The sequence below is a fragment of the Natrix helvetica genome, assembly GCF_964273705.1.
Source record: "Natrix helvetica genome assembly, chromosome: 4".
Classification (NCBI taxonomy): Eukaryota; Metazoa; Chordata; class Lepidosauria; order Squamata; family Natricidae; genus Natrix; species Natrix helvetica.
Genome location: NC_138550.1, coordinates 122,354,837 through 122,380,340, shown reverse-complemented (window position 1 = coordinate 122,380,340; position 25,504 = coordinate 122,354,837). Strand labels below are relative to the sequence as shown.

The 25,504-nt window shown below is 38.1% G+C and overlaps 1 protein-coding gene across 1 annotated transcript in view; it reads right to left on the bottom strand.

Annotated features, from left to right (window-relative positions):
* TAF4B (TATA-box binding protein associated factor 4b) overlaps window positions 1-11,317 on the bottom strand; it is a 76,550-nt gene extending 65,233 nt beyond the window's left edge. Inside the window, exons 1-2 of the mRNA XM_081950998.1 lie at window positions 10,541-11,317; window positions 288-436 (exon numbers count right to left, since the gene is read on the bottom strand). Coding sequence (XP_081807124.1) covers window positions 288-436; window positions 10,541-10,955 — 564 coding nt within the window. The 5' untranslated portion in view covers window positions 10,956-11,317. The remainder of the gene's footprint in view (window positions 1-287; window positions 437-10,540) is intronic.
* Window positions 11,318-25,504: the final 14,187 nt, after the last annotated feature.

The window sequence follows — 25,504 nt, the reverse complement described above, 5'->3', positions numbered from 1 at the left end:
TATTTGGAGTGCTAGGTCAATTTTCAAATAAAGCATTTTTGAACAATTCTCTTTATTCTCTAAGGATATTTATGGGTCCAGTATGAGAGTCTTAAAACATTTCTGCAGAGGTCAATAATGGCAAAAACTCATTTTTCTTATTTTAAAGGAATACGTATAGAATCAGAATAGGAAGACTGATGGACACTGTTAGGAGTCATACTGACGAAACCTAAACTCATACTATCTAATTCTTATAGGCACCAAGAATAGTAGGAACATTAAAAGAATTCCTGGTATGGTATTACCTGTTCAGGCTGAATTTTGATGGTAGGTGCAGTTGGAGGTACTGAGCATTTTACACTGGTATTATTTGAGGTCTGGCTCTGAGCTTGCAATAATGCTTGTTGTGATATCAACATTAATTGACCGGTATTACTTCTGACTAGAATCATTCCTGCAAGAGAAAACAATGTCAGATCTCCCACTATCCATCCTTACCAAATAATGAATATTTATTTTGAGCTTAGGGAAATGTAAACAAAGTGAAAGAAATACCATCCTTTATTGTATTTAGGCCAGAAGTTATGTTAAGATAAGAAATACTCCAATGTTTTAGTACTTCTGTGCAATAGTGCAGCATATTTCTCTAGGATCCTTTTAAAATTATAGATCTATAAATTGTAGATTACTACACTTTTTGCAGATTCACAGCTAGTTACAATAAATGTGCCTAATATTTTCACTTCACAAAAAAACCATCAAGCATATTTAAGCAACAAGCAAATTCAGAATTAATTTGCTCACAGTTCTTCACAGTTAGAAAAGTCCCAAGAGCCTTATACTTTAAGTATGATCAAGCTTGTCAACTCGGGTTATTTCTAATTTTAATGCAACATAAAAATGGTTCATATATGAATGTTGGCCTTTATTGACACTAAAACAACAGATTTAAAAAGGTAGTCTGTGCTGTACTCAAAACACACAGTTACTTTTACATTAATTTGCATTAATAGTTTACTGAATAGTGGGGAGGCGGGGCCAGCGTCACGACAATATGGTTGTGTGGTCTCAATGCTCTGAGACCACAGCCAATACTTTTGTCACTGGGTGGTCCAATGGACCTAAATCATCGCGAAGAGACGGTGAACAGGAAGAATACGTCTTGCTGATTTTGGGGATATCACAAAATCCCTGAAAGAAGCAAGAGAAGTTCTTCAAGCCGGCGACAAAAAATCCAGCCAAGGCTGACGAAGTCGGGGCGGATCCAAAACGGAGGATATGGAAATAGAAAGTGTTTCCAGCTGGTGAGGAATTTTTATTGTTTTAAGAGAGTCTGCCTATAAAAACTTAAAAATTAATTTAAATTGAAGAATAGAAGATTTAAGTGGCGAAATGAAATTTGGAATGGTTTTGGACAGTGGTTATCTCTTTTTTTTAAATGCTTTCTACATGGACGGAATCTCTACAAGCTTTTTAAAATGGATGGATCAAGTCTTCTTCTACCTTTTCTTTGTGACTCTCCGTGATCTATAGAACAAAGTTTTCTCCTCTCATTGTTGGGGATACTTTTCTAATTCATTAGAAAAACTCATTTAAAGATCAGATTACTTTTTTCAATTTGAAATTCAAAATAGTTACAAAAAAGAAACTTTTTAACAGCGCTGCACTGCTCGAATGCTGGGAGGTTTTCTTGAATGGAGTTTGTGTATTCAGGCGGAACTTTCTTTGTTTAGACTTGCGGCTTGCTACAGAATGACAGGAAGGGGGGTCAGATGCCCCTTTGAAGTGCACTCAAAGTGAAAACAACGGTCTTTGTGATTATGCTTTAATCTTGTTGACCTTCCAAGCAAGAACAGCTGTGTATGATAATATGGCATCTCAGGAGAGTGTAGAAGCTTTAAACTTGCAAGGAATATTTGAAGAATTGCAAAAATTATTAAATATAGATGAGAGAATGGAAAGAAAACTGAATTACTCAGAACATCTAATAACAAAATATGATGTAAAATCGAGGATGCTTATCAAATGCAAAATGAGGTGATTGAAACTCAAAAAACCGAAGTGCAAGATGAATATAAAGAGATTAAACTGGTTGACATCTATGGCAATTGGTCTATTTTTGAAAAAAGAAAGAATGGAATATCGAAAGAGGAATTAAATGGAGAGGAGATTTATTCCAAAGGGCAAGATATAGAAAAAGAAGAGAAAATTAAAGAACCTATGATCTATGAAATCTTATTGGCAAAAAAATTGATAACACAGCTGACAATCAAAGACAAACTGAACAAGGAAACAGAAAGAGGGCATCAAGAGTACATGAGAGATTTTACAAGCAAGGAGTTGCTAAGAGATGTCCATATAGATCGGATTAAGAAGATGTTTAGAAGACTAGTTCCACAAATGGCAGAAGATATGAGAGTGTTTTGTTATTGGAAAGATACAGGTTGATAGATGGAAGAGTATAATTCAAACTAGCTAAAGTTAGTGAAATTTAATGATAATAGGTATAGTCAAATAAAAAATTGATAATGATAATAATGTATACAATGTGTAGTGTTATGATAAGCAATAACTGGATATGAATATTGAATGATAACCATGAAGGAAAGGCTAGAAATCCTTTTGGATTATATATAAAGGTTAATAATAATAATAACAATAAAAAAGAATTAAATTAGACATAGTTAAGTTTTGATTATTAGGGGGAAAATGTTATAAGATATAGCCAAATAAAGAAAGGATAATGATAATAATTCATATATATGCATGGGTATAATATAAGGAAACTGAATGCAAATTGTAAACAGTGATTTGGAAAGGCGGATTAGAAAATTTTGTGATTAAATATTACGGATGTTTAGCTAGAATAGGACATAAGAATTCAATGCTAATGGAGGATTTTAGAAATAGTAAATGAAATGCCAGTATGTGGTTATGTACTAAATTTTGGTATATTTTATGATGGACGTTTAAATAATTATAGTCAAATAAAAGTGGAGGTATGATGATGGTAATATGTATAAACACCTGAGTTAAAATACCAGAGTTAATATGAACTAAACTTGATGACGGTGCAAGAGATGCACGAAAGCTTTTTGTAACCAACGGATACACTTTCTACAGTATGTAAAGAAGAAGGCTCTTTATGTTTGTTTTGAAAATTAAAAATATTTTTTTTGTGGCAATAGTTTACTGAATAGTATAGATCAATTGGGATATTGCAATGGGGGGAGGATGGTGGAAATGGAATCTTACTTCTTGTCAAGTGTAATTTCACATACTATATACTAAGTGGTGGGGGGGAGAGAAACAGTGCTATTTTAAGGGTATGGTATATAGATAAACCCAGGCTGTGCGCAAAAATACCTCAATGGTTTGAGCACAATAAGGATTTTATAAGAAAAAGAAACAATGGGAAGACAAATTGTTAACATATCAGAAGTTGTTAGTACAAGAAGATGGAAAACTTAAGATGGAATCAAAAGAACAACTGACTGAAAAAAGATTTAATTTTCAATGGTTTTCATCTAAATAATTAAGAGACATTTAATATAAGTAAATAGGAGACTGGGATTGAACATAAAGCAGAATTTGAAATTGTATTACTGGTATCTACAAACGATAAACGTTATTGCTAAAATGTATACACTTTTGCAGAGATTTGAAACAAAATAAGTGATGGGATGCATGATAAAATGGGTAATAATTTTGGCTGTAACATACAAATGAGAGGGAATGTAGATAAAAACACTGAAATTCACATTGCATTACAATTTAAGAAGGAACTTTTATGAAATGATATGATGGCACATGATCGGACTTTATCAAAGATACATAAAAGTACTTCTATTCACTACTGAAAATGAGTTATGGTGGAAGGGCTTGCAAAAAAAGCCCTTTTCAAATATATACAATTATACCAAGATTTTTAAAGAGCAATATTGACACCATAATTATTCCTATTGGGATTTATGGATAGCCAATATAAACGTACTGGAGACCGATATTGTATATGGTAACTGCAGCAGAACTATTATAAGCATAAAGGTGGAAAAATACTGAAATATCCATAATGGAGCATCATGAAGATGGCAGAACATGCAGTAAGGGTGAAAATGACCTGTTGGATCAGTAACAGGAATTACTTTTATAAAAGACTGGAAACTTCTTCTGGGCTTTATGCTGAACATGGAGAAACATGCATCTGATGATTTACAGATTTGCTAATTAAAATAAGTTGAGTAAGGGAAAAAGAAAAGCAAGTTGCAACTTTAAAGAGGTAGGTCAGATAATGAATTTGTTTGTAACTGCTGTAAAGACGTTTGAAAATTGAGTGTGACCTGCACTCTCTCTTTTATTTTTTCTGTCTTTTTTTCACTATATATAGTTTCATGTTTATTTTATACTTATGTGAAAACGTTTAGCAAAAACTTTTAACAAGAAAGAAACCCTGAACAAAAGAATCCAAACACTATTGCCTACTAAGGAAATTGTTCAAATGCTTTGATTATAACTTTGAATAAACTTGAAAACAAGCTCTAGTCTGCAAATGTGGTATAGTGAATGTTATACCAGGGTTGTAATTCTGTGTTAAGTGTTATAAAGATCTTCATAAGCTATGATATAAGGTATGTTTTTCCTATTTGTCTTCTACTGACAAAGGAATGTAAACTTTATGCTTACAAGGTTGAGAAATAACTTTTATTATTGTGTATCAAATTGTAGATTATAGAACACTGCCACCTACTGGTACAAATAAAATATAACATTCAAGTATTTCAAGAGTTTGTTAGCTCTATCACTGGAGAAAAATTTGTTTGGTTTACAAATACAACCACACATATATAATTATATCTACTGTTTAGTATTTGTATTATTTTTACAAGGTATGTTTTCTTTAAGAAAAATGGGGGTGGGCGGGCAGAAAAAGAGATCAGAACAGGCTTTAGGCATTTTAGAGCTTCATATGCAAGGTAGTCCTTCTTTAATGACCACTTGTTCAGCAAGAGTGACCGTTCAGTTAAGATGGCACTGAACAAGATTTATGACTGAGAGTTGTAGTGACGGCCATTGCAACTTTCCCATGGTCATGTGATCACAATTTGGATGTTTGCTAACCAACTCATAATTGTGACATCTGCAGTGTCCCACAGTCCCATGATCCCCATTTGTGTCTTCACTGCTGGCTTCCAACAAGTAAAGTCACTGGGGAAGCCTGCAGGAAGATGCAAAATGGCACTCACATGACATCATACCTAATAACCATTTTCTTAACAATTTGCTCCTGTTCTTTGGGACATCTTCTCCCAAGGAATGAGGTTGGCTCCCACCCTCCTGACTTTCCACAAGGGCTTGAAGACCTGGCTCTGCCAGTTGGCCTGGAGTTCCAAAGATCATGCTGGAGGTGGTTGACAGGTTAATAACAGATCCTACCTCATCCCTGTTCAGCCTACTCCGTCCTCCCCATCTTTTAACTTTAGTTGTATTTTTATAGTGTTTACTTTGTTGTATACGTATTGTTGCATTGTTTTATTCTTTTTAACATTGTAAGCTACCCAGAGTCACCTTGTGGCTGAGATGGGCAGTAAATAACTTCTTGTCCAATCAAATGACATTGCATTTTATGACCAAGTCACTTAATAATGGAATTACCAGTCCCAAATACTGCTGTTAAGCACTGACTACCTGTAGCTTCCCAGGGTCTTGCTCTTCCCTCAAATGTTGGGTCAGAGGGAAGGACAGACTCTTTGGACTATTATATGGTTGCATTCTACCAAATGTTTTTCTTCTAAGGTAGGGCTATCAAACTCACACCCCAGAAGTCGGATGCGTCACACACTGGCAACGCCTGGTTTAGTGAAGGGGGAAAAAGTCATGATAGGTCATGTGACAATACCGTGACAACATGAGTTTGACATCCCTGTTCTTAGGGATGCATAGTTTGTTTTTATTGTTATATTTTATAAGGTCTGGGACAGTGATGGCGAACCTATGGCACGCATGCCACAGGTGGCATGTGGAGCCATTTGTCAGGGCACATGAGGCGCTACCCTGTCAGCTGGCCAGTGCGCATGTGCGCACTGGCCAGCTGAGTTCACCCTTTTTAAAGCCGTTTTTCGCCCTCCCCAGGCTCCAGAGGCTTTATAGGAGCATGAGGAGGGCAAAAACAGCCCCCCACCCCCGGAAGCCCTCTGGAGGCTTCAGGGACCTTCAGGAGGTTACTTCCTGTTTGCTCGGAGGGTCATTTTGACTGCCCCGGAGGCTTCAGGGAAGCCTCTTGACGGTCCCTGAAGCCTTCAGAGCGCTTAAAACGACCCTCCGAGCAAACCGGAAGTAACCTCCTGAAGGTCCCTGAAGCCTCCAGAGGGCTTCCGGGGGGTGGGGGCTGTTTTTGCCCTCCTCATGCTCCTATAAAGCCTCTGGAGCCTGGGAAGAGTGAAAAAAGCATGCAAAAATGGGGGGGGGGTCACGCCTGTAGTGTGCGCATGCGCACTGGCGGGTCACACATTGCATTATGGGTGCAGTGCACCCACACACGACCCCCCCTGCACTCCCCCCACTTATGGCACACAAGCCAAAAAAGGTTCCCCATCACTGGTCTAGGTGACTAGGCTGAGCCTGAGGAAGGAGTGAAATGCGTCATCAGACACGAATGCTTTCGCACTCACAAGAGCTCTAAGTCCAGCGAATTCCTGTATATTCTTAACTTCCGCTAATTTCCCTTGACTGTTAGTAGTTCAGATTCTTGTAGAGAGCTTGCTTACAATAAATCTTTATACACATTTGAACTGCCTGAATCTTCTGATTTCCCTGGTGCTAACATGCCCAAAGTCCCAAAGGTGCTTTTTAAAGAGGCAACTGGACTTTGTTTTTCTTTTAAAATGTTTTGTTTCTTGTCTAAGAAGCTTCTTCAGCTCTGACCAGATGGTGGGAATGGAAAGATTTATATTCTTTGCAAATAGCTGGTCATTTGCATTCTTTTAGAGAGTTGTTGAGGCCACTTGGAGGTTTATGTGTGTCCTCAATAAAACTGAGTAACATGGTATATGCAGACTCCTTCCATTCCTCACCATCCAGTCAGAGCTGAAGAAGCTTCTTGGATGAGAAGCGAAATGTCTTCAAAGAAAAACAAGAAAGTCCAGTTGCCTCTTGAAAAAGGACCTTTGGGACAACCATGACCTGGATGATTGAGAATCTCCATAGGCATGCCCAAAGCTATAATGGATTTAAGTAGCCTATAGATTTCATAAATATAGTTATATCAGCACTACTGCTCTTGAGATTGAGGATAAGGTGCCTAGTAAACTGGTTTTACTGACTGATTCGGTAAAGTGAGAAACAGAAGGTTGTAAGTATAATGTATCAAATCACAAAATAAGCTTCTGGTAAAAAATGCATTAGGAAAAGTGCATTAAAATGCATGTCCTAGGAACAATGCTGACTTTTTAATGGATTCCTTTAAAACAAAATGAACATCAGATGGAATAAATAAATGGAATAATGTGACAGATGAAAAATGACCGTGTATAAATCAAAATTCAACAGACTTGCAACACTTGTTATTCACGTTTCCTTTCATGGCTGCAAAGATATATTGTTAAAGTGCTAGGCGTGAATCAAGAGTTCCAAGTTTAAATTCTGACATGATCCCTGGGAGACTTTGAGCCATTCACTCTCTCATTCTAAATTATTGTATTTTTGGGACTATAAGATGCACCAGTCTATCTGTAACCATCTTGGTTACATTTACACTCTGCTTTCAATTCTTATTTCTGAGCAACTCCACGTAGGAAAAAATATGGTATGCATGCTTGTTTTCTACCTACTTCATCTTCCTTTAGGTAGAGAGTAGAGGATAGCTTTGATAGAGAGAGGAAAATCCATTACCAAAGCAACAGAGAAGCATGCCTTAAGCAGATACTTAAAAAGATTTACAAAAAAAGTTAAGTTTTCACTTAATTCACATGAAAATAAAAGGTGAAGGAGGAGGAAACCCAATCAAACTTGAAAGGTTCTACTACAGCCATTCTAATAAAAGTTTTAGATCTAAACATCATTGGTTTCTTGATCTATTTGTAGGCTGAGATTCCAATTCTGCATTTGAGTTGGCTAAAAGAATTCTATGCAAGGATAACTAACAGCAAGATGGATGAAATTTATTTCAATGGTGTTGTAAGAACTAAGGACCAGGATGAACACAGATTATCCTGGGGAAAGTCTATCTTTATGATGCTTAGACATTCCGAAATATTTGGATAAACAGATTTTATCAATATAGGAGAATATGTGTTCTGTACTTCTATACATTCAATCCAAAATATGGCTCATATATGTAGATGACATCTTTAGCATAATAAAAAAGGACTAGAGATTAGAGAACACCAAAACCATCAATGACATCTTCAAGAAATCAAATTCACAAGGGAAGAAGAAAAAAAAAGACACTACCCTTCCTAGATATCCTTACGCGGATAGCAGAGGCAAGATAGAAACACAAGTCTACCAAAAAATTGCATCCGTGTAGCACACAAACCAACTAAAGCACTCCAAGGCCACTTCCAACAATGCTGACATGACAAGAATATAAACTGAAAGCAAACCCCACTTCCTACTAGCACTGATGATGTTACCTAGTTTGGGTAATTGAATGTCTGCAATAAAACAACCAAACTCGGAAAGCATCAAGGGTATCTCAAAACAGATTTTAATTTTCAAATATAAAATATTGTTATAACATAGATATATCAACTTATTGCACCAGAACCTACTAATCAGGATATAAAGGATTTTTATTTGGAAATTGTTACAATTAATATTTTATGACAATAAACCTAAATATCAATTTAGAATCCTCTACCAAAAAAAAAAGACCAGTATACCAAACAATTACATTTATCTCACATAAACTACAACAAATTGTAGATGGTCCTTAAAATCATGGGTGAATTTATTTCTTGATCAGGAAACCAAAAATTAAAATAAAGTTTGAAGAAACGGAAAGTTCAGAATTGAGACAGAATGACATCAAAATAAGACTGTATAATCAGCTTTTTTAATGTAACACCAAATTTATTCTGAGAAATGCTGGAATAGACCAGATAGAAATTGGCATTAAAAATACTGGGAGAAACTTCAACAATTTCAGTTATCCTGATAATGCTATTGATTTGGCTAGAAGTGAAAAATGTTACTGAAAGTGAAAGAAGAGAACATGACCACAATTAATTTAAAGCCCTGATTGTGTTAAGAGGTAATACCAACTGAATGCAAAGACACAGAGAAAAAATTAATACAAGAACAAGACTATTTTCCTTAGCTCACAGTTATGTTATACACTGTACTGCCCAACCTATAGCTTTACATGGCTGTAAAGCTGGACTTTCAAAAAGGGGAGAAGCCTTTGAATTGCAGTGCTGAAAAAATGGTTGACATAGAGCAAGAGTAAATCATACAAAACTAGATGAAGTAAAACCAGGTCGCACAATGGAAGGTAATAATGAATCTAACACCTGCTTATTTTGAATAGATAATACAAGGAAAGACCCTGATGTTTGGGGAAAAATGAGAAGCAATAAAAAAGAAGGTAACAGAAGGCATATCTTAAAAGTTACTTATCGCCTCAAAACTTTGGTTTTGCACATGCTTTACTTGAAAATATTTGGAATGCTTGATAAACATATACAGTAAATTTGTGTCTATTTCAGAAACTTGTGCCCTAAAATGCATAAATCTTATTTTAGATTTAAGAATTTAACTGTTAATTTTTTTCTTGTAATTTTACATGAACATTTCTAAACCTGGAAAACGAGGGAAAGAGGTAAGAGTATTTATTTAGAAGTATACTGTCTTTCTCAACTTTCTAAAACTCTTAAATCCACACCTGGACCTTCCTATTGTTTGGACTTTTAGGAATAAAAAAAACATGGTTAGATTATTTTGACATGCACTGAGAACCGTGACCCTGATCCCCAAATTTCAGTATATCACACGTATTTCAAAGGTGACCACTGACCACTGACCAAACAGATAGGTATGATGTGGATATATTTTTTTTGCACTGAATAAGGATACAACATTTAGTACTACAATTAGAAAATTTTGAGAACTCCCTAAAACTGAGTTGTTATACATTTGGGGTATTTTTGAAGATGTGCGAAAAGAAAATCTCGTCCCAAGCACAATTTAGAGAATTTGGATAAAAATTGGGCAAGTAATGTAATGCTGTTCAGAAGACTGGTTTGAATCATATATACTGAGGAATGTTAAGTATCTGGATGCCTTCTCTCCCCCCCCCCCCCCATTTCAAAAGACTTAGAAATCGTGAATACAACTTTCTAAATATGAAATTGACCATGGAAGTCAATTTATATCTGCACTACTCAACATGGTTTTATATATCCGGGTTTCTAGAAAAAGGTTCTTCTCATAGACAGAGCAAAAACTTCGCAGCATCTAGCATCATTCGGGAGCTTCAAAATTCACCATAACTTTGACTCAGCCTATAGAGGGAGGTGCAGAAGAGCCATAAACGAAGGGTCCAAAAAAGGGAGCTGCTTACCTTGGGGGATCTGAAAATTAGCAGGCAATTGTATTGTCATTTGTGCGGGTTTGGGTCCTCCCGAGGGAGGGGCTGGCTGCCTCACACCCATGTTGCTTGACTTGGAGAGCTGCTGCCCAGGAGTCGAGGGGGCTCGTTTGATTCCTATGGGGGCAGGCAGCACTCGGGGTTGAGGAGCGAAGGATGGGACGAAGCTAAGGGGAAGCCTGGCGCCCACGGGATTCAGGACAAACCTAACAGGGCTGCCCGTGGGAATCGCCGGACAGGAGGGAGAGGGGACCGTTCTCTGAGCGGGCAGCACTGCCCGGGGCTCCTGCTTCCCACTAGCCGCGGCCAAAGCAGCATGCTCGGGAGGCCCAGGGGCCATGACCCTCCCCAGGACGGCTGCCGCCGCCACCGGCGCAGGAGTAGTCATGAAGGAGGAAAAAAGCACCGGAGGGCACAGGACTAGAGCTGGAGGCGCAGCCCGAGCTATTCCACAGCATAGCAGCCGCCAAAGGTGCTCGGGAGCTGAGCAAAAGCTCCGCAGTTGGCGGTGCGGCAAAAGCACGAGGAGAGCCCCCAGCTCGCAGGCAAACAACCACACGGTCACGCGTCCGCCGCTGCCGACCCTTTTCTTCTCCTTCGCGGGTATGCACGTGGGGATCCCCAGCCCCTACCCCCTACCCCACCAGAAGCGTAAGGGAGGAAACAAGTGGCACGTGCCGCTGCGGGTGATGCTACACCTATGAGGGGCGCCGCCCTAATAAGCCTTCCACGGATTAAATCTCCGCCCCGCCAGAAACTAAGAACGCCGCTCTCTCATTTATGTAGCATCGCAGAGCGCAGGCGTGCACGCCCTCTGGCTCTCTCAGCACATGCACCCAATCGTTAGATTGGGCAGCCTTCCTGGACGTCACGGAAAGGAAGCGTTTTTCCCCCCTCCCCCCCGAAAAGGCTGTTCTAGGCGGGAAAGTCGGTGGTAAGCTGTGTGACTCACTTTTACTTTCGGCTCTGTTATGCTTCAGGGTCCCTGGAAGTTATTTATTGCTCCAGAACTTCGCTTAATTTGTAACAGCAAATTAATCAAGGGAAACATTTGCATGAGAAAAGGAATAGGGACGTCCACATCAATTCGTGCTATATCCAAGGATAAACAAGCAGGTTCTCCCTTCTCTTAATTTCACACGTGCTATTGAATGAGCTCGTGTTTCACATTTTCACAGTACTAAGTACCACAAGTCAATTGAAACTACAGTAGCTATAAGAATTTGTCAAAAATACAAGTTAGGCGGGCTCTAGGGAATTTTGCCTGCGTACAGTTGCCCAGGAATGGCTGAAAATCCAAGGGCTTTTCTCACATTCCAGAGTTTCCATGAAGAAAGCAATGAAGACGAGCAATGCCACATGGTCTCTACAGACTCACACAACTATATAAATGATGTAATCCATGGCATTTACATATATCACAACACACATATTATTGTGCCTTCTAGAAGAAACGAGTTCATCCTGGATCACAAAGGGAAGGTTTTGTAAAAGCAGGGCAACTATAAAAGCTAATTCATCCTACAAGTGACGTCAAGTTTTTCCAATTTTATTGCTTTATGGATAAGTCTATTGACTTTTCTTGACACTTTTAGAAATGATTTGCTGCTGCTTTCTTTCCACAGACAGATCCTAGCTAGTTGGCTTTGTGCCCAAGGCCACACTAAAACTAAGATTTCTTCACCTCAGTGCTTCAAGTGCTAGGATAAACTGGCTTTTATACTAGTTTTACTTGTTATAAAATTTCACATTGATATTTTCTTCCCAGCCTTTTTTTGCATTTTATTACTTTAACACTTGCAAATGTTCCGCATGCTAGAAGAGTATACAAAAATGTTGTATTTCTTTCAGAGGCTCACAAAATCTGTTTCTAAACCTAATTCAATTGCTAATTTCTTTTTAAATTATAACATTGCATTACTTGTACTCATGTAACCAATTCAGTTTATAAAATCATTACACATCTAATCCTGGAAAAATTTCTGTGAATGTTTTCTTTTCAGATATTTGTGTCCATATCATGTATTTCCTCCTCAGAGGTTTTTCTGAATCATTATAAAAAACCATTTAATATATTTACTACTGTAGGTTACAACTAGACATGTGCAGAGTAAAAGTGATAACAATAGCAAAACTAGGAGACTCAGTGTTTTTATTGTTGATGCATATATTTAACATTTGGAGAGGCTGATAATGTGCAGTGGCTGATAATTTACAATGGGTAGACAAATGGGATTTTGAGTAAATTAATGTTTTTAATGATACAGAGAGCATTTTACAACATACTATCGTGTTTCCCCGAAAATACGACATGTCCTGATAATAAGGCAATGCCACATTTTTCTGGTGGGCAGAAATATAAGCCCTCCCCTGCAAATAAGCCCCCTGGACAACCCCCCACCTCCGACCAGGCAGAGTGCCGCTCTCCAACCTAGCAGTATCCCGAAGGTGCCAAGCCACGGGAACTGGGGGAAGGGTGAAGGTAATCGCGTTGCTTGGTGCTTTCAGGATGCAGCTAGGTTGGTGAGCGGCGCTGTGCCCTGCTGAAGAGGGGGGTTGCCAGGCGGCTGCTTTCTTGCAAGCGGGCTCCCAAACCCCCTTTCCAGCTGGGCACAGCACCATTCACTGACCTAGGGGTATCACCAAGCCGCGTGAGCACCTGTTCGCCACCCAGCTTGGCGCCTTCGGCATGCTAGTGAATGGCGCTCTGCATGGCTGGAGAAGGGGGTTGCGTGACCGGCTGTTCTGCTCCTGCTCGCGCGCCTCCCAGCCTCACAATGCTCTGGCCCAGCTCTGCCTGCAGAGCCAGGGCACCTCTGCCGCCGCCATCCCATCATGACTTTTTCGGCAGCTTCCAAACCGAGTCTTCCGGCAGTGGCTGCTCTGGGCTTACTCTCTATGGTTGTGGGCTGGCTGTTGGCAGAGCATACAACCATAAAGCATACGCCCAGAGCGTCCACTGCCAGAAGACTCGGTTTGGAAGCCACCAAAAAAGTATGCTGGGATGGTGGCGGCAGCGGCAGCAGCAGCGGAGGTGCCCTGGCTCTGCAGGAAGAGCTGGACCAGGGCATCATGAGGCTGAGAGGCGCGTGAGCGAAAGTGGAACAGCCGCTCGCGCAACCCCCCTCTACCCATGCAGAGCACCATTCACTGGCATTTCGAAGGCGCCAAGCCGTGGGAGCCGGATGGCGGCGAAGAGACACTCATGCGGCTTGGCGATACCCCTAGGTCAGTGAATGGCGCTGTGCCCGGCTGCAAAGGGGGTTTGCCAGGTGGCTGCTCGTGAGCATGGTCACTTCATGGCTGTTGTGTTGCACTGTTGCGACAGCGCATCATAGCCATTCGCCCCTGAGGCTGTGCTCGGCTCTTTGGGAGCCCGCTCGCAAGAGAGCAGCTGCCCGGCAACCCCAAAACAATAAACCCTCCCCTCATAATAAGGCCCAAGCCATATTTTGTTTGTAAAAAGAAAATAAGACCCTGTCTTATTTTCGGGGAAACACAGTATAGCTTTGGGGGACCATAGCAAATCAAGTTTAATATATCAAAGAATTCTGAAAAAACATATTGTCTACTACAGACGTAGACCAGAAGTGACATAACAAGTAAGCAAGTTATTTACCGTATTTTTCGGAGTATAAGACACACCTTTTCCCTTCAATAAGAGGCTGACAATCTAAGTGCGTCTTATACACTGAATGCAGCCTTTTTTGCCTCCTGAAACCCTGCCCCCTTCGCAAAAATGGCTGTGCATAGCCTTTAGGATGCTTCCAGAGTGCTCCTGGAGGCTGGGAAGGGCAGAAATTAGAGAAAAAATGGCCGTTTTTTGCTCAATCCCCCCCCCCAACCCCGAGAAGCACTCTATAAACCTCCTAAAGGCTATGCATGCCCTATTTAAATAAAAACAGGCCCATTTTCACCAACAATGGGCCATTTTTTGCTTGTTTTTTGCTCCCCACCCCGACCCCAGGAGCACTCTACAAGCCTCCTAAAGGCTATTCATGCCCCTTTTTGGAAAACAAACATTTTGGGGAAGTCTGCAGAGTGCTAAAACTTTCTTTTTTTTAATTTGCCTCTTCAGAATCTTGGTGCGTCTTTTACTCCGGTGCGTCTTATACTCCAAAAAATACAGTGTATGTACGGTGCATTTCCCAACTTTCTAAAAATTTGTAAATCCGCACCTTTGCAAACAAGACATTGGGATATTTAAAAACAATGTTTATTTGGTCTTTTAGGAAAGAGCATGGTAAAATCATTTTGACACTGAGATTTTATCTTTTCCAATATTACATTATATCATACCCATTTCAAAATCAAATAAAAATCAACTCTCAGAAGTGTACATTTTTACTGTGCAATTTTTTTTACTATTGAACTGGTAGTAATGGCGGCCACCCTGACTCATTTGGTATACTTGGCAACTGTGTTTTGATTCTCTAGTATTGTTCCCAGTGCCTTCACAGCTATGCTCATGTGTTGCCCCATATGGTAGTATAGTTTGGTGACTATGTGGCCTATCAGAACTTTCCATGTTGTGGGGAGGCAGGCTATTGGCTGGTAATTGGTCAGTGCTGTTCCCTTTTGGGATTCTTTCATGATCAGCACTAGCTTTCCTTGTATTAGCCAATCTAGATGGGAACCTGCTGCTATACACCCAGTGGTGGGATTCAACCAATTCGCGCCACTTCTGGAGAACCGATTGTTACCTTTCTGAGCCGTTTGGTGAACTGGTTGTTGGAAGAAATTAATAGGGCAGAGAACTGGTTGTTAAATTATTTGAATCCCATCACTGTATACACCACAGAAACTACAATATTATGAAGCTTTCAAATAAATGTGAAGAACATGTTCTGAAGGCTGACATCTGAGATTTCTCAATTACTTAATTGTAGGAAAAATAAGTTGAAGGAACTATTTTAAAAATGGTATATTATCCTTGATACCAAGAGAGAGCTGTTGATTGTTCTCACCTTAAAACTGAATTTTGAGTTTAAAAAGAACCATGTATAGTTTTCTTAGTAGCTTAAATATACTTTAATTAAAATGTGGTTTGTGCAGAAGATTTAGACTGCCTATTTGTACAGCTTTAATGTGCAAATAGAAGTACCTTTGCATATTTATGTTTGCTATTACAGTAAACATAAAGGTAGCAGCACGATTTAATCATGGTTTGTTGAATAAATATTGGCTCAGTCTGTGAAACATTATGTGTAAAATAAAGCACAGGCACTGGGTTTTCACAGCCACTATGGCAAAATGCAAGGAATAGCACTGCATTTGTTTTAAGCTGAAATGTCACACATGTTCAGTAAGGGTTCTTCAATGCATTCATTAACCTTGTTTTCCTGATACACTAACATTGGAAATGTAAGTGCTTTGTGCAAACTGTAAATCAGCTAAATGACCCAGTCAGCTAACCCTGAGGGAGTAACGAAACCAACTCATTGAATCAGTATCATTCCAGCTGCTTCCCAGGATAGTCATTCATCCATGAACGTGGAGGAGGGTGCGTGAGCAAGTGAGAAAACTTGCATCATGATACAAAGCATGTGGTATCTGCATGAGCTGCAATCTCCGATTGTTGCAGATGCCCATACATATTCACAGAGAAGGCAAGGATGGGCAAGGTGTATGCCACCCAGAGTCACTTTCTTGTGAGATTGGCAGCTGTACAAGTATGAGCCACAAATAAACAATGAAGTTTGTATAAGAATACAAATCACACGATTTACATATTTATGTCTGATACCAAGAAGCAATTACAAAAGAATAGTGTTTCTGTTATGATGTTGCAATGCATGTTTTTCCATTTTTGTGTCATCACTATTTGCACCCGATGCCCAGGTGGAGGTCTGTGCATTCATTCTTTCCCTGTCTGTCAGACAAAGTGCTAGAACAGCCCTATGAGCATTTCAATGTCACACGTCAATTTGTTTTTAAATAAAATATTCATTTTCATATTTTAATTTATTTTTAAAATGCTACTTAAAAGATCTGAGATCATTATAATGTGGTTGTGTTTACACAATATTCTAAATCAGAATGCAGTCTGTTTGGTTTCTCCTTAACATCTTTATTGAAGATGTTACATTATTATTTATTGATGAAACCACAACTAGTTTGATTTGCCTACTACCCTAAGAAAATGCCAATCAAACCATGGTAAAGGTAAAGGTTCCCCTTGTACATATGTGCTAGTTGTTCCCGATTCTAGAGAGCGGTGCTCATTTGTTTTTCAAAGCCAAAGAGCCAGCGCTGTCTGAAGATGCCTCTGTGGTCATGTGGCCAGCATGGCTAAACATCGAAGGCACATGGAACATTGTTACCTTCCCTCCTAAAGTGGGAAGGGGTTCCTATTTTTTTACTTGCATTTCTACATGCTTTCGAACGGCTAGGTTGACAGCAGCTGGGACAAATAATGGGAGCTCACTTCGTTACGCGGTGCTAGGGATTCGAACCACCGAACTGCTCACCTTTCTGATCAACAAGTTCAGCATCTTAGCCATTGAGCCACCACATCCCTTAACAAACATGTTACCGTTTAGCATATTGCCTGCACATGCCTGTATATCAGTCTTTCCCAACCTGCTGTCTCCAAACATAGCTGCCATAACTTACTGTAATAAATATGTTTCCTAAGAATCATAGGAGTTCTAATATGTTTAGAAGGCACCAGACTGGTATAAGTATCAGCAAGAACTCTTACTGTTATTGTTATATTATTTACCATAGATTCAGAAGGATTTACTCCTACTTAAGTATGTAAAAGATTACAGTTTTAATTAGCAATTGCATTTATGACTTAATACAACAATACTCATCTTCTAACCATTTTCTTTCCAAAGTCTATTATATGAGGATGGAAAACTTTTGAAGTCCAGCGCAAAAGTATCACTATCTTTGGATACTGAGATCAGTAGAATACTCATTGTTGATCTCTACATGATCCTAAAATTAATTTTTAGACAATTTAATTTTTTTAAAAAAGGGTAAAATCCTGCAAGATTGTTAAATTTTATAAGATGTTGATGTTTCTATCTAAAGCTCTGAAATTTGGAATAAAAATAGTGAAATGTCATTAGATTTCAGGCACAAACACCAAAATCTCACACAATTTGATCATCTTCTGAACTTTTGGCCATTTAGAAATAGATATTTTTGTGTTGGTGTGGTATCCCCAAGGGATAACTTGTGTTCTCACAGACTTGAGAGCAGAGAGAATGCATGCCATAGAGAGCAGAGAAAATGCATGCCATGCGAAAAAAGCAAAGGAGTTACTGTGTTTTCACTGCAACAATTGGTGTCAAAAAAGGATCACATTTGCCTTACCCTCTTCATACCTAATCTATAAGCAGACATTTATTTGGAAATGCACCATATATCCAAATGTATTTATGCTACATAGTATGTTTCTAAGAACGTATGCTCGCTCCACATGTACACATATCTGAATGACTGGCTCAGACCTAATTTTGTCTGCTTTACTCTTTAGAAATATGTGTCTTTTGGTTTTCAGACTGAATAGACTTGTCAAACAGCTTAGCTAAGTTGCTTCTTCATGAGCTGCTACAGCAACTAAGGTGGCACCTTATCATAATAAGCAAGCAGAGCTGTGCAGCAGTTCAAAGCTGTAAGGAAATTAATTTCTCTCTTGATGCCTAGACAATGTGTTAATTAACATATCAAATGAGAATATTAGGAGCCTTGTTTATTCACTGAAAATGTTGTCACTGACCTTCTTACTGCATCTGAAAAAAGTGCTGTTTCCAAAATGAGCTCTAGAAAACGCTCTTCCAAGGTGTTGAGGCATATAAATTAAATACTATTCTAACTGGGAGGCTAATCCAGCCACTTCAAGAACTTAACATGTTTAAGTGTTGTAATATCATCTTGGACAGTCATATCAATGACTTTTTGTTTAAGAGTTTTCTAGGTCTTCAGATCTGGATTTGCCTGAGAAATGGGGAGAATCCACATTGTGAAATGGTGTTTGAAAGTTGGGCACAAGGAGGCATGTTATGCAACTGCTCTTTGAAGCACAGCTTGGATAATCAATTGAGTCTAGGCAATTTATAAAGGCCATGGCTAGAAAGAAATCGGGTTTAGAAACAGCACAAGAATTGAAGACATACTAGCAGTAGTGGATTTGCTAGAAGAGTTCTGGTCTATTATATTGTATATTTTTGTTTTATGAAACTATATAGACGTATCTGGAAAATAATATTTCAGGGGGTTTACATGTAAATAGCATAGCGTTGTTTTTATGCAGGACTTTGTCATAATTTCTCCTAAAACTTTTCCTATATAATTACAGTTGATTGCCATGGGATTATTTTAATATTTGCTATCTTCTTCCTAATGAATGAACAGACACCTTTTTAAATTATATATAAATGCAATTCCCCCTCTCCCACTTTAGATATCCTATAAAATAACTGCTCAGTTATTGGGTCCAGGTGATCATGTTTAACCTGTTAGTCCCACTGATCTGAAAGTAAGTAGCAATTTGCTTTCTATCTGCAGTGCTCAAGAACTATAAATTCACTTGCAGTAATATAAATCCGTTTATCTGAGCTACTGAAGAAAATCAATTACAATATAATTGTTTACATTTCTCTTCTCCACTGGTACGGTACATCAAAATCTTTCATAATGAGAAAAAAATAAGATGTACATATTTTTTGTAGCTCTGGGACACAGTAAGCATGTCACAATTGCTACCTGATTACTGGAAGTGAAATTGGATCCAAATAGTGGGTTCGCAGAAGTGTAAATAAACCATATTAGCAATATAAGAGTTGTTTTATAAACATGTATTTATTATCATTCTTGCATTTATATTCAATAAAAAGCATAAACTCTACAAATAGCTTACTATTTGTAGTTAGAGTTTATGATTTTTATTGAATATAAACGGAATAATAATAATAAATGACTGTTCTTTTGAAAACTTGCACATGAATATGCAAATATTCATGTGCAAAAGGCAGAATATCAGCAAATAGCCCGAGCATGTAAAGATGAAGTAAGGAAAGCTAAGGCTCACAATGAAGAAAGGCTTGCCACAAAAGTAAAAAATAACAAAAAAAGCTTCTTCCAACATGTTAAAAACAAGAAAAAGTTTAAGGAAACAATTGGTCCATTGCTGGGAGAAAGTGGCAAGAAGGTGACAAGCAACAAGGAGAAAGCAGAACTATTTAACTCATGTTTTGCATCTGTCTTTACACAAAGGGATAAAACAGTCCAACCTATCAAAAACAGCAACACAAAAATCAGATTAGGAACACAAGTTGAAATAGGGAAGAAAACAGTAAGCGAGCACCTGTCTACCCTAGATGAGTTCAAATCACCAGGACCGGATGGATTACACCCCAGGGTTCTGAAGGAACTGGCAGACGAGATCTCAGAACCACTGAACTATATCTTTCAGAGATCCTGGAGCACTGGGGAACTACCAGAGAACTGGAAAAGAGCTGATGTGGTTCCCATCTTCAAAAAAGGGGAAAAAAACAGATCCAGGAAACTACAGACCTATCAGCCTGACCTCAATCCCAGGAAAGATTCTGGAAAAGATAATCAAGCAATGAATTAGCGAAAATCTAAAAGCAAACAAAGTAATAGCCAAAAGCCAACAGTTTTGTCAAAAACAGATCATGCCAGACTAATCTTATTGCATTCTTTGATAATGTGACAAAATTAGTGGACCAGAGGAATGCCGTCGATATAGTGTACTTGGACTTCAGTAAGGCATTTGATAAGGTAGACCATAACCTACTTACTAGATAAAGTAGAAGAATGTGAGTTAGACAGCATTACCACCAGATGGATTCGTAACTGGCTGACCAACCACACTCAACATGTAGTCCTCAATGGAACTGCATCTTCATGGAGGGAAGTATGCAGTGGAGTACCCCAAGGCTCTGTTTTGGGCCCAGTACTCTTCAACATCTTCATCAATGATTTGGATGAGGGAATAAATGGGGAACTCATCAAATTTGCAGATGACACCAAGCTGGCAGGAATAGCCAACACTCCAGAAGATAGGCTAAAGATACATAAGGATCTTGACAAACTTGAACATTGGGCACTATCTAATAAAATGAAATTCAATGGTGAAAAGCGTAAGGTTCTACATTTAGGCAACAAAAACAAAATGCACAGGTACAGTATAGGTGGTACCATGCTCAACAGTAGTAACTGTGAAAGGGATCTTGGAGTCCTAGTGGACAACCATTTAAATATGAGCCAGCAGTGTGCAGCAGCTGCCAAAAAAGCCAACACAGTTCTAGGCTGCATCAACAGAGGGATAGAATCAAGATCACGTGAAGTGTTAATACCACTTTATAATTCAGGCAACCCAATAAGAATGCTTTGCTCATTCATGTGGGGTACATTCGTTGGACGAAGGTGAGTGCCTTGTCGAGAATTAAGATTAATTTATTTGTAAGTTATAATATAAATATGATCTTACATAGTTTAGGGGCCGGTTACTTGAGGGACCACCTATCTCCTGTAGAATCTGCCTGGCTGATCTGATCTAGCAGGGTAGGCAAACTCCAAGGTCCATCAATTAAAAAACAATACCTATCAGGACTCTTGAAGTACACCTTATAGCGAACCTACTTTCTGGAATAAGGTTCCCCCAGGATTCAAATAACCCCCACTGGTGTTTTGAAGGGCCTTGAAGATGTGGATGTTCACCTTTGGAAAGTTGATTGAACTCCTTTTTCTTTGTTCCCATCCACTTTGGTATTTCTGCCATTTTTATTCATTTTTTGGGGGGGTTTCTTGCTTTGAAATGGTTTTAACAATATGTAAATTGCCCCAAATCTCTAGGAATCAGGCAACAAGTACATTTAATACATCATCATCATCATTATTTCATTTGTAAGTTATGATAGAAACGCAGTACTTGTGTTGTTAATCTTCATATCTTAAAGTCAGATGCCACATTAACACATTGTGACCAAACCTAATGATTTTTTTTAAGTTTTAGCCCAAAAATATGAATCAGAATAGCCTATACGTATGGTATATATCATATGCCATACTAAACCAAGGGTTGTTAAAGATTATTGAATCATCATCATCAGGCACGATTGCATATAATGATAATTATAAGCTATGATTTACAAACCAATGATAAGTTTTGTCAAGACTGTAAACCAAAACAACATTATGATTTTAGTACAGTGTATTAAGCCAGCAAGCAAGTAGCTGTAATTATCAATAATAAACTGACAGGGTCTGTGTGACAAAAGTCTTTTGTACATTTCCAACAACTTGATGACAAACAAACTTTTGTTTCAAGAAGACAAAGTATAGGAAAAACATGACCTTAAATTCTCAGTGGCATGTATTTATTAGAAATTCACAAGATACTCCTAAAAAAAGGGGGGGGGATATTATAACCTAGACATAGAACTTTTACAGTTTGCTACTAGACTGTGAGAGAAATAATATAGCACAATAAAGAGCTGAAGGCAGAGCGTTCAACAATGTATTATTGTGATGTGAAGGTTTGCCAATTTGTCTGATGCTTTATCTTTACAAATTCAATATACTCGTTTAGCATTAGATTGTATGAAAATTACATAAAGCTGATTCTGAAGCATCAATACCTTTGAATATATTACTTTGGGTCTGTCCTGGATTTCTCATAGGATAATATAGTGGGTTGATGGAAAAATAGTGGATTGGGTCGTCTTCTTTTTTTCCATGTATATATCCCTTTCAAAGATACAAAGATCCAAAATAAGAAAAAGAAAGACAATTTGTGGAAAACCCAACCAATGAAACAAAACATTTAGAGGTGATATATCTGGTTTACGAAAAATTGCCAAAAGGTTTCCCTCTTATTTTTACTCTTTGGTACAGTATTAAAATAATGGGAAACAAATGCTTTCTAAAATTCACTAAATGGAAATATGAGCCAAAATCTTGTGATACTGAAAATCTCTGTTACCGAAATTATACATCATATGGCTTGCTTCATTTTCATTTGGCAAAACATCGTGAGATCATATTTCAGATGTCAATTCTGGTTTTTTGTTTGTGTGTTTGTTTGTTTGTTTCATGGGAATGCATATACTCCATATTTCTATCCTACCAGGCATGACTCTTTAAATAAAGTTGATATTTTTGCAAAGTTATAATATGTTGTCTCATACCAGAGCAGTTCTAAATTCCAGTTAAAACCAATAGAAATTTAAATTCTGGTTTCATTTCCATTAACGATATATGAAAAGATTGTTCTTCCAGACTATGTCATACATACAAGTATATATAAAAAAGAATGTAATAGAGAAGCTAAGCAGAACAACCACTAATGAGCCAGAATATTTTCATATTGCTTGTTTACGGCATAGTTACATCAATAGACCATGGTTAAATATTAAAACTCTGGCTTCATTAATTGGGCACAGGACTATTGGTTATTGGCTGATTTGAATGTGCAGTGAAAAACTTTTTTAGATTACCTTTGGAATTATTGGTTCAGAAGGATGACATAAATGTTTTAAATATCTTAAATAATAGCAATAGGAAACCAGCCATCAAAAGTAAATCATTAAATAGGAATAGAAATAAACAAACATCACCTGTATGGAATTGATATAAATTATTCTAACTAGTAACAGTGCTTTTCAACTGAAAATTCATGAAGTGCACAAGGTGTCCCCTAGCATCTGGTGGTACAACATTATGTGACTTCTGTTATCATTGTCTCTAGACTGACAATGCTGTGAGCTATAGTAATTGATGCTAATTTATAATATACTGTAAGAAGCCCCATATTGAGAACATTACGGGTATGAAAGAGTTCTGGGGAAGCATATGAAAACATAATTTTGTGCATTATTTAGGGAGAAATTACCATTATAATTTCCACAGTGTGACAATCAGTTTTGTTAACATACAATTCTGCAGAATAGATTTTACAATTAATATTTTAGGGAAAACATACCACAGCTATCGTGATTGCTTCTGTGCATCTGCCACAGTGGGAAAGATATATTCATGGCATTAAAAAGAAAAAAGAAAAATATGGTCCATACATGCATTTTTAGAGGGAGAGGGAGGGCCATTCCTTCACTTGAAGCGTGTTAAGAATGCTGGATGCCATCAGGTTCAATGCAAATGTACTTTCTTTTTTAACATTGCATTTTCTTCTTCTTTATAACTTGAAACCAAGTCAGCTATTGATATAAGAAACTATAGCTTCTGCTCTATATGTTGTCCTGAAATCATTTTGGTAACAAAGATGGCATGCTTTAGACTTATTTATTAAAAAGTATAATCTTGTGAGGCATTCCTGTACCTTCTTTCTGAAATAGTAATCCACCTCTGTCTCATCTCTGTGATCCATATCCCCTCAACCTGTTTGCTCTGAAGACCTGACTCACTCCAAAATAACAAGACTAAAAGGACATATATACCTATCAGTAAGGCTGAGCTGGGTTGTAAATTGTGATGATTTTCTTCCTTGACATGGCCACCCTATTCCAACTTACAAAACTTCTAATATTGCTTTTAACCTTTATTAACTACCCAGAGTTGCACAAGAGCAGGCAGCCACAAAAAATAGGTACCATTGACATTTATTGCTGGGATAGTGTGACTTTGTTGTATTGTTGTATGTATCCATAGTTGGAAAAGGGATGTGGTGGCTGTCGCTAAGATGCTGAAAGAAAGGTCGTCAGTTCGGCGGTTAGAATCCCTAGCGCCGCGTAATGGGGTTACTTGTCCCAGCTTCTGCCAACCTAGCAGTTCAAAAGCAAGTAAAAATGCAAATAGAAAAATAGGGACCACCTTGGTGGAAAGGTAACAGCGTTCTGTGCGCCTTCGATGTTTAGTCATCCCAGCCACATGACCACAGAGACATCTTCAGACAGCGCTGGTTCTTTGACTTTGAAATGGAGATTAGCATTGTCCCTAGAATCACGAACAACTAGCACATATACACGAGGGGAACCTTCATCTTTACCTTTATCCAGAGTTGAATTTCTGTGTGGTGGGCACCAATAGAAATAGTTACGGTAAATGAATGAATAATGAATGAATGAATGAATGAATGAAGTGGTCACTCAGTCCTGTTGTATTTTGATCGTTCCTGTTTGTTCTGTGAATTTGAACTGTTGAAGTCTTATCCTGACAGTATACTGATAGCAAAAATGTAAGAAAGAACAATGTATATCTGCATGTATATCTCACAGAAGAATGCAAATGTGATTAATAAATAAGACTGTTTAGAAAAAGGCAACCTAGTCTAAGTAGCCTTTCAGTCTTGATGAGTTAGGCAAGAAAGATAATTTTATTTATCAGTGCATTTGTTCATATGAGATTCCTTTCAAAAAATGAAGTCAGATTCTTGACTAGGACTGTGCCACTTGCTCCCATTAGTGTGGGCTTCTTAACATGACATGTATTTTTTATTCCAAAAATATCTATTTGTAAACTAACATGACACAGAGCAGAATCAAAATTTAATATTGCTGTGACTGCCTTTTGCTTCATTATTACCTTCTCAGAAAATCTCTGAGGCATGAATATCTTTGCAAATGGGCACTGTTGCTTGGTAGTTTATTTTTTATATTAGGATATTGAGGCTCATATTTCAAGAGCTGCTCTTTAAATATTCCACCCAATATCCAGTGCAAATCATAAATATCAAATCTGAGAAATCCAGCCATGACAAAACAAACCCATAAATGGAATAAAGTCATGGCAACTTTCCTTGTTGATATCCCTTATATGCAATAAAATATAGTAAAAAGGAAAGCTGTAGTGCATGCCCACCCCCACTGTTTCCATGAATAAGAAGACATTCATAACCTCTTATGTCAGCGTCAATGCAATCTAAGCAAAGTTGGCCAGGTTTGATCACATTAAAAACCTTTGTATTGTACATGAACTCCAAATCTTATACTTCCTTAAAAATAA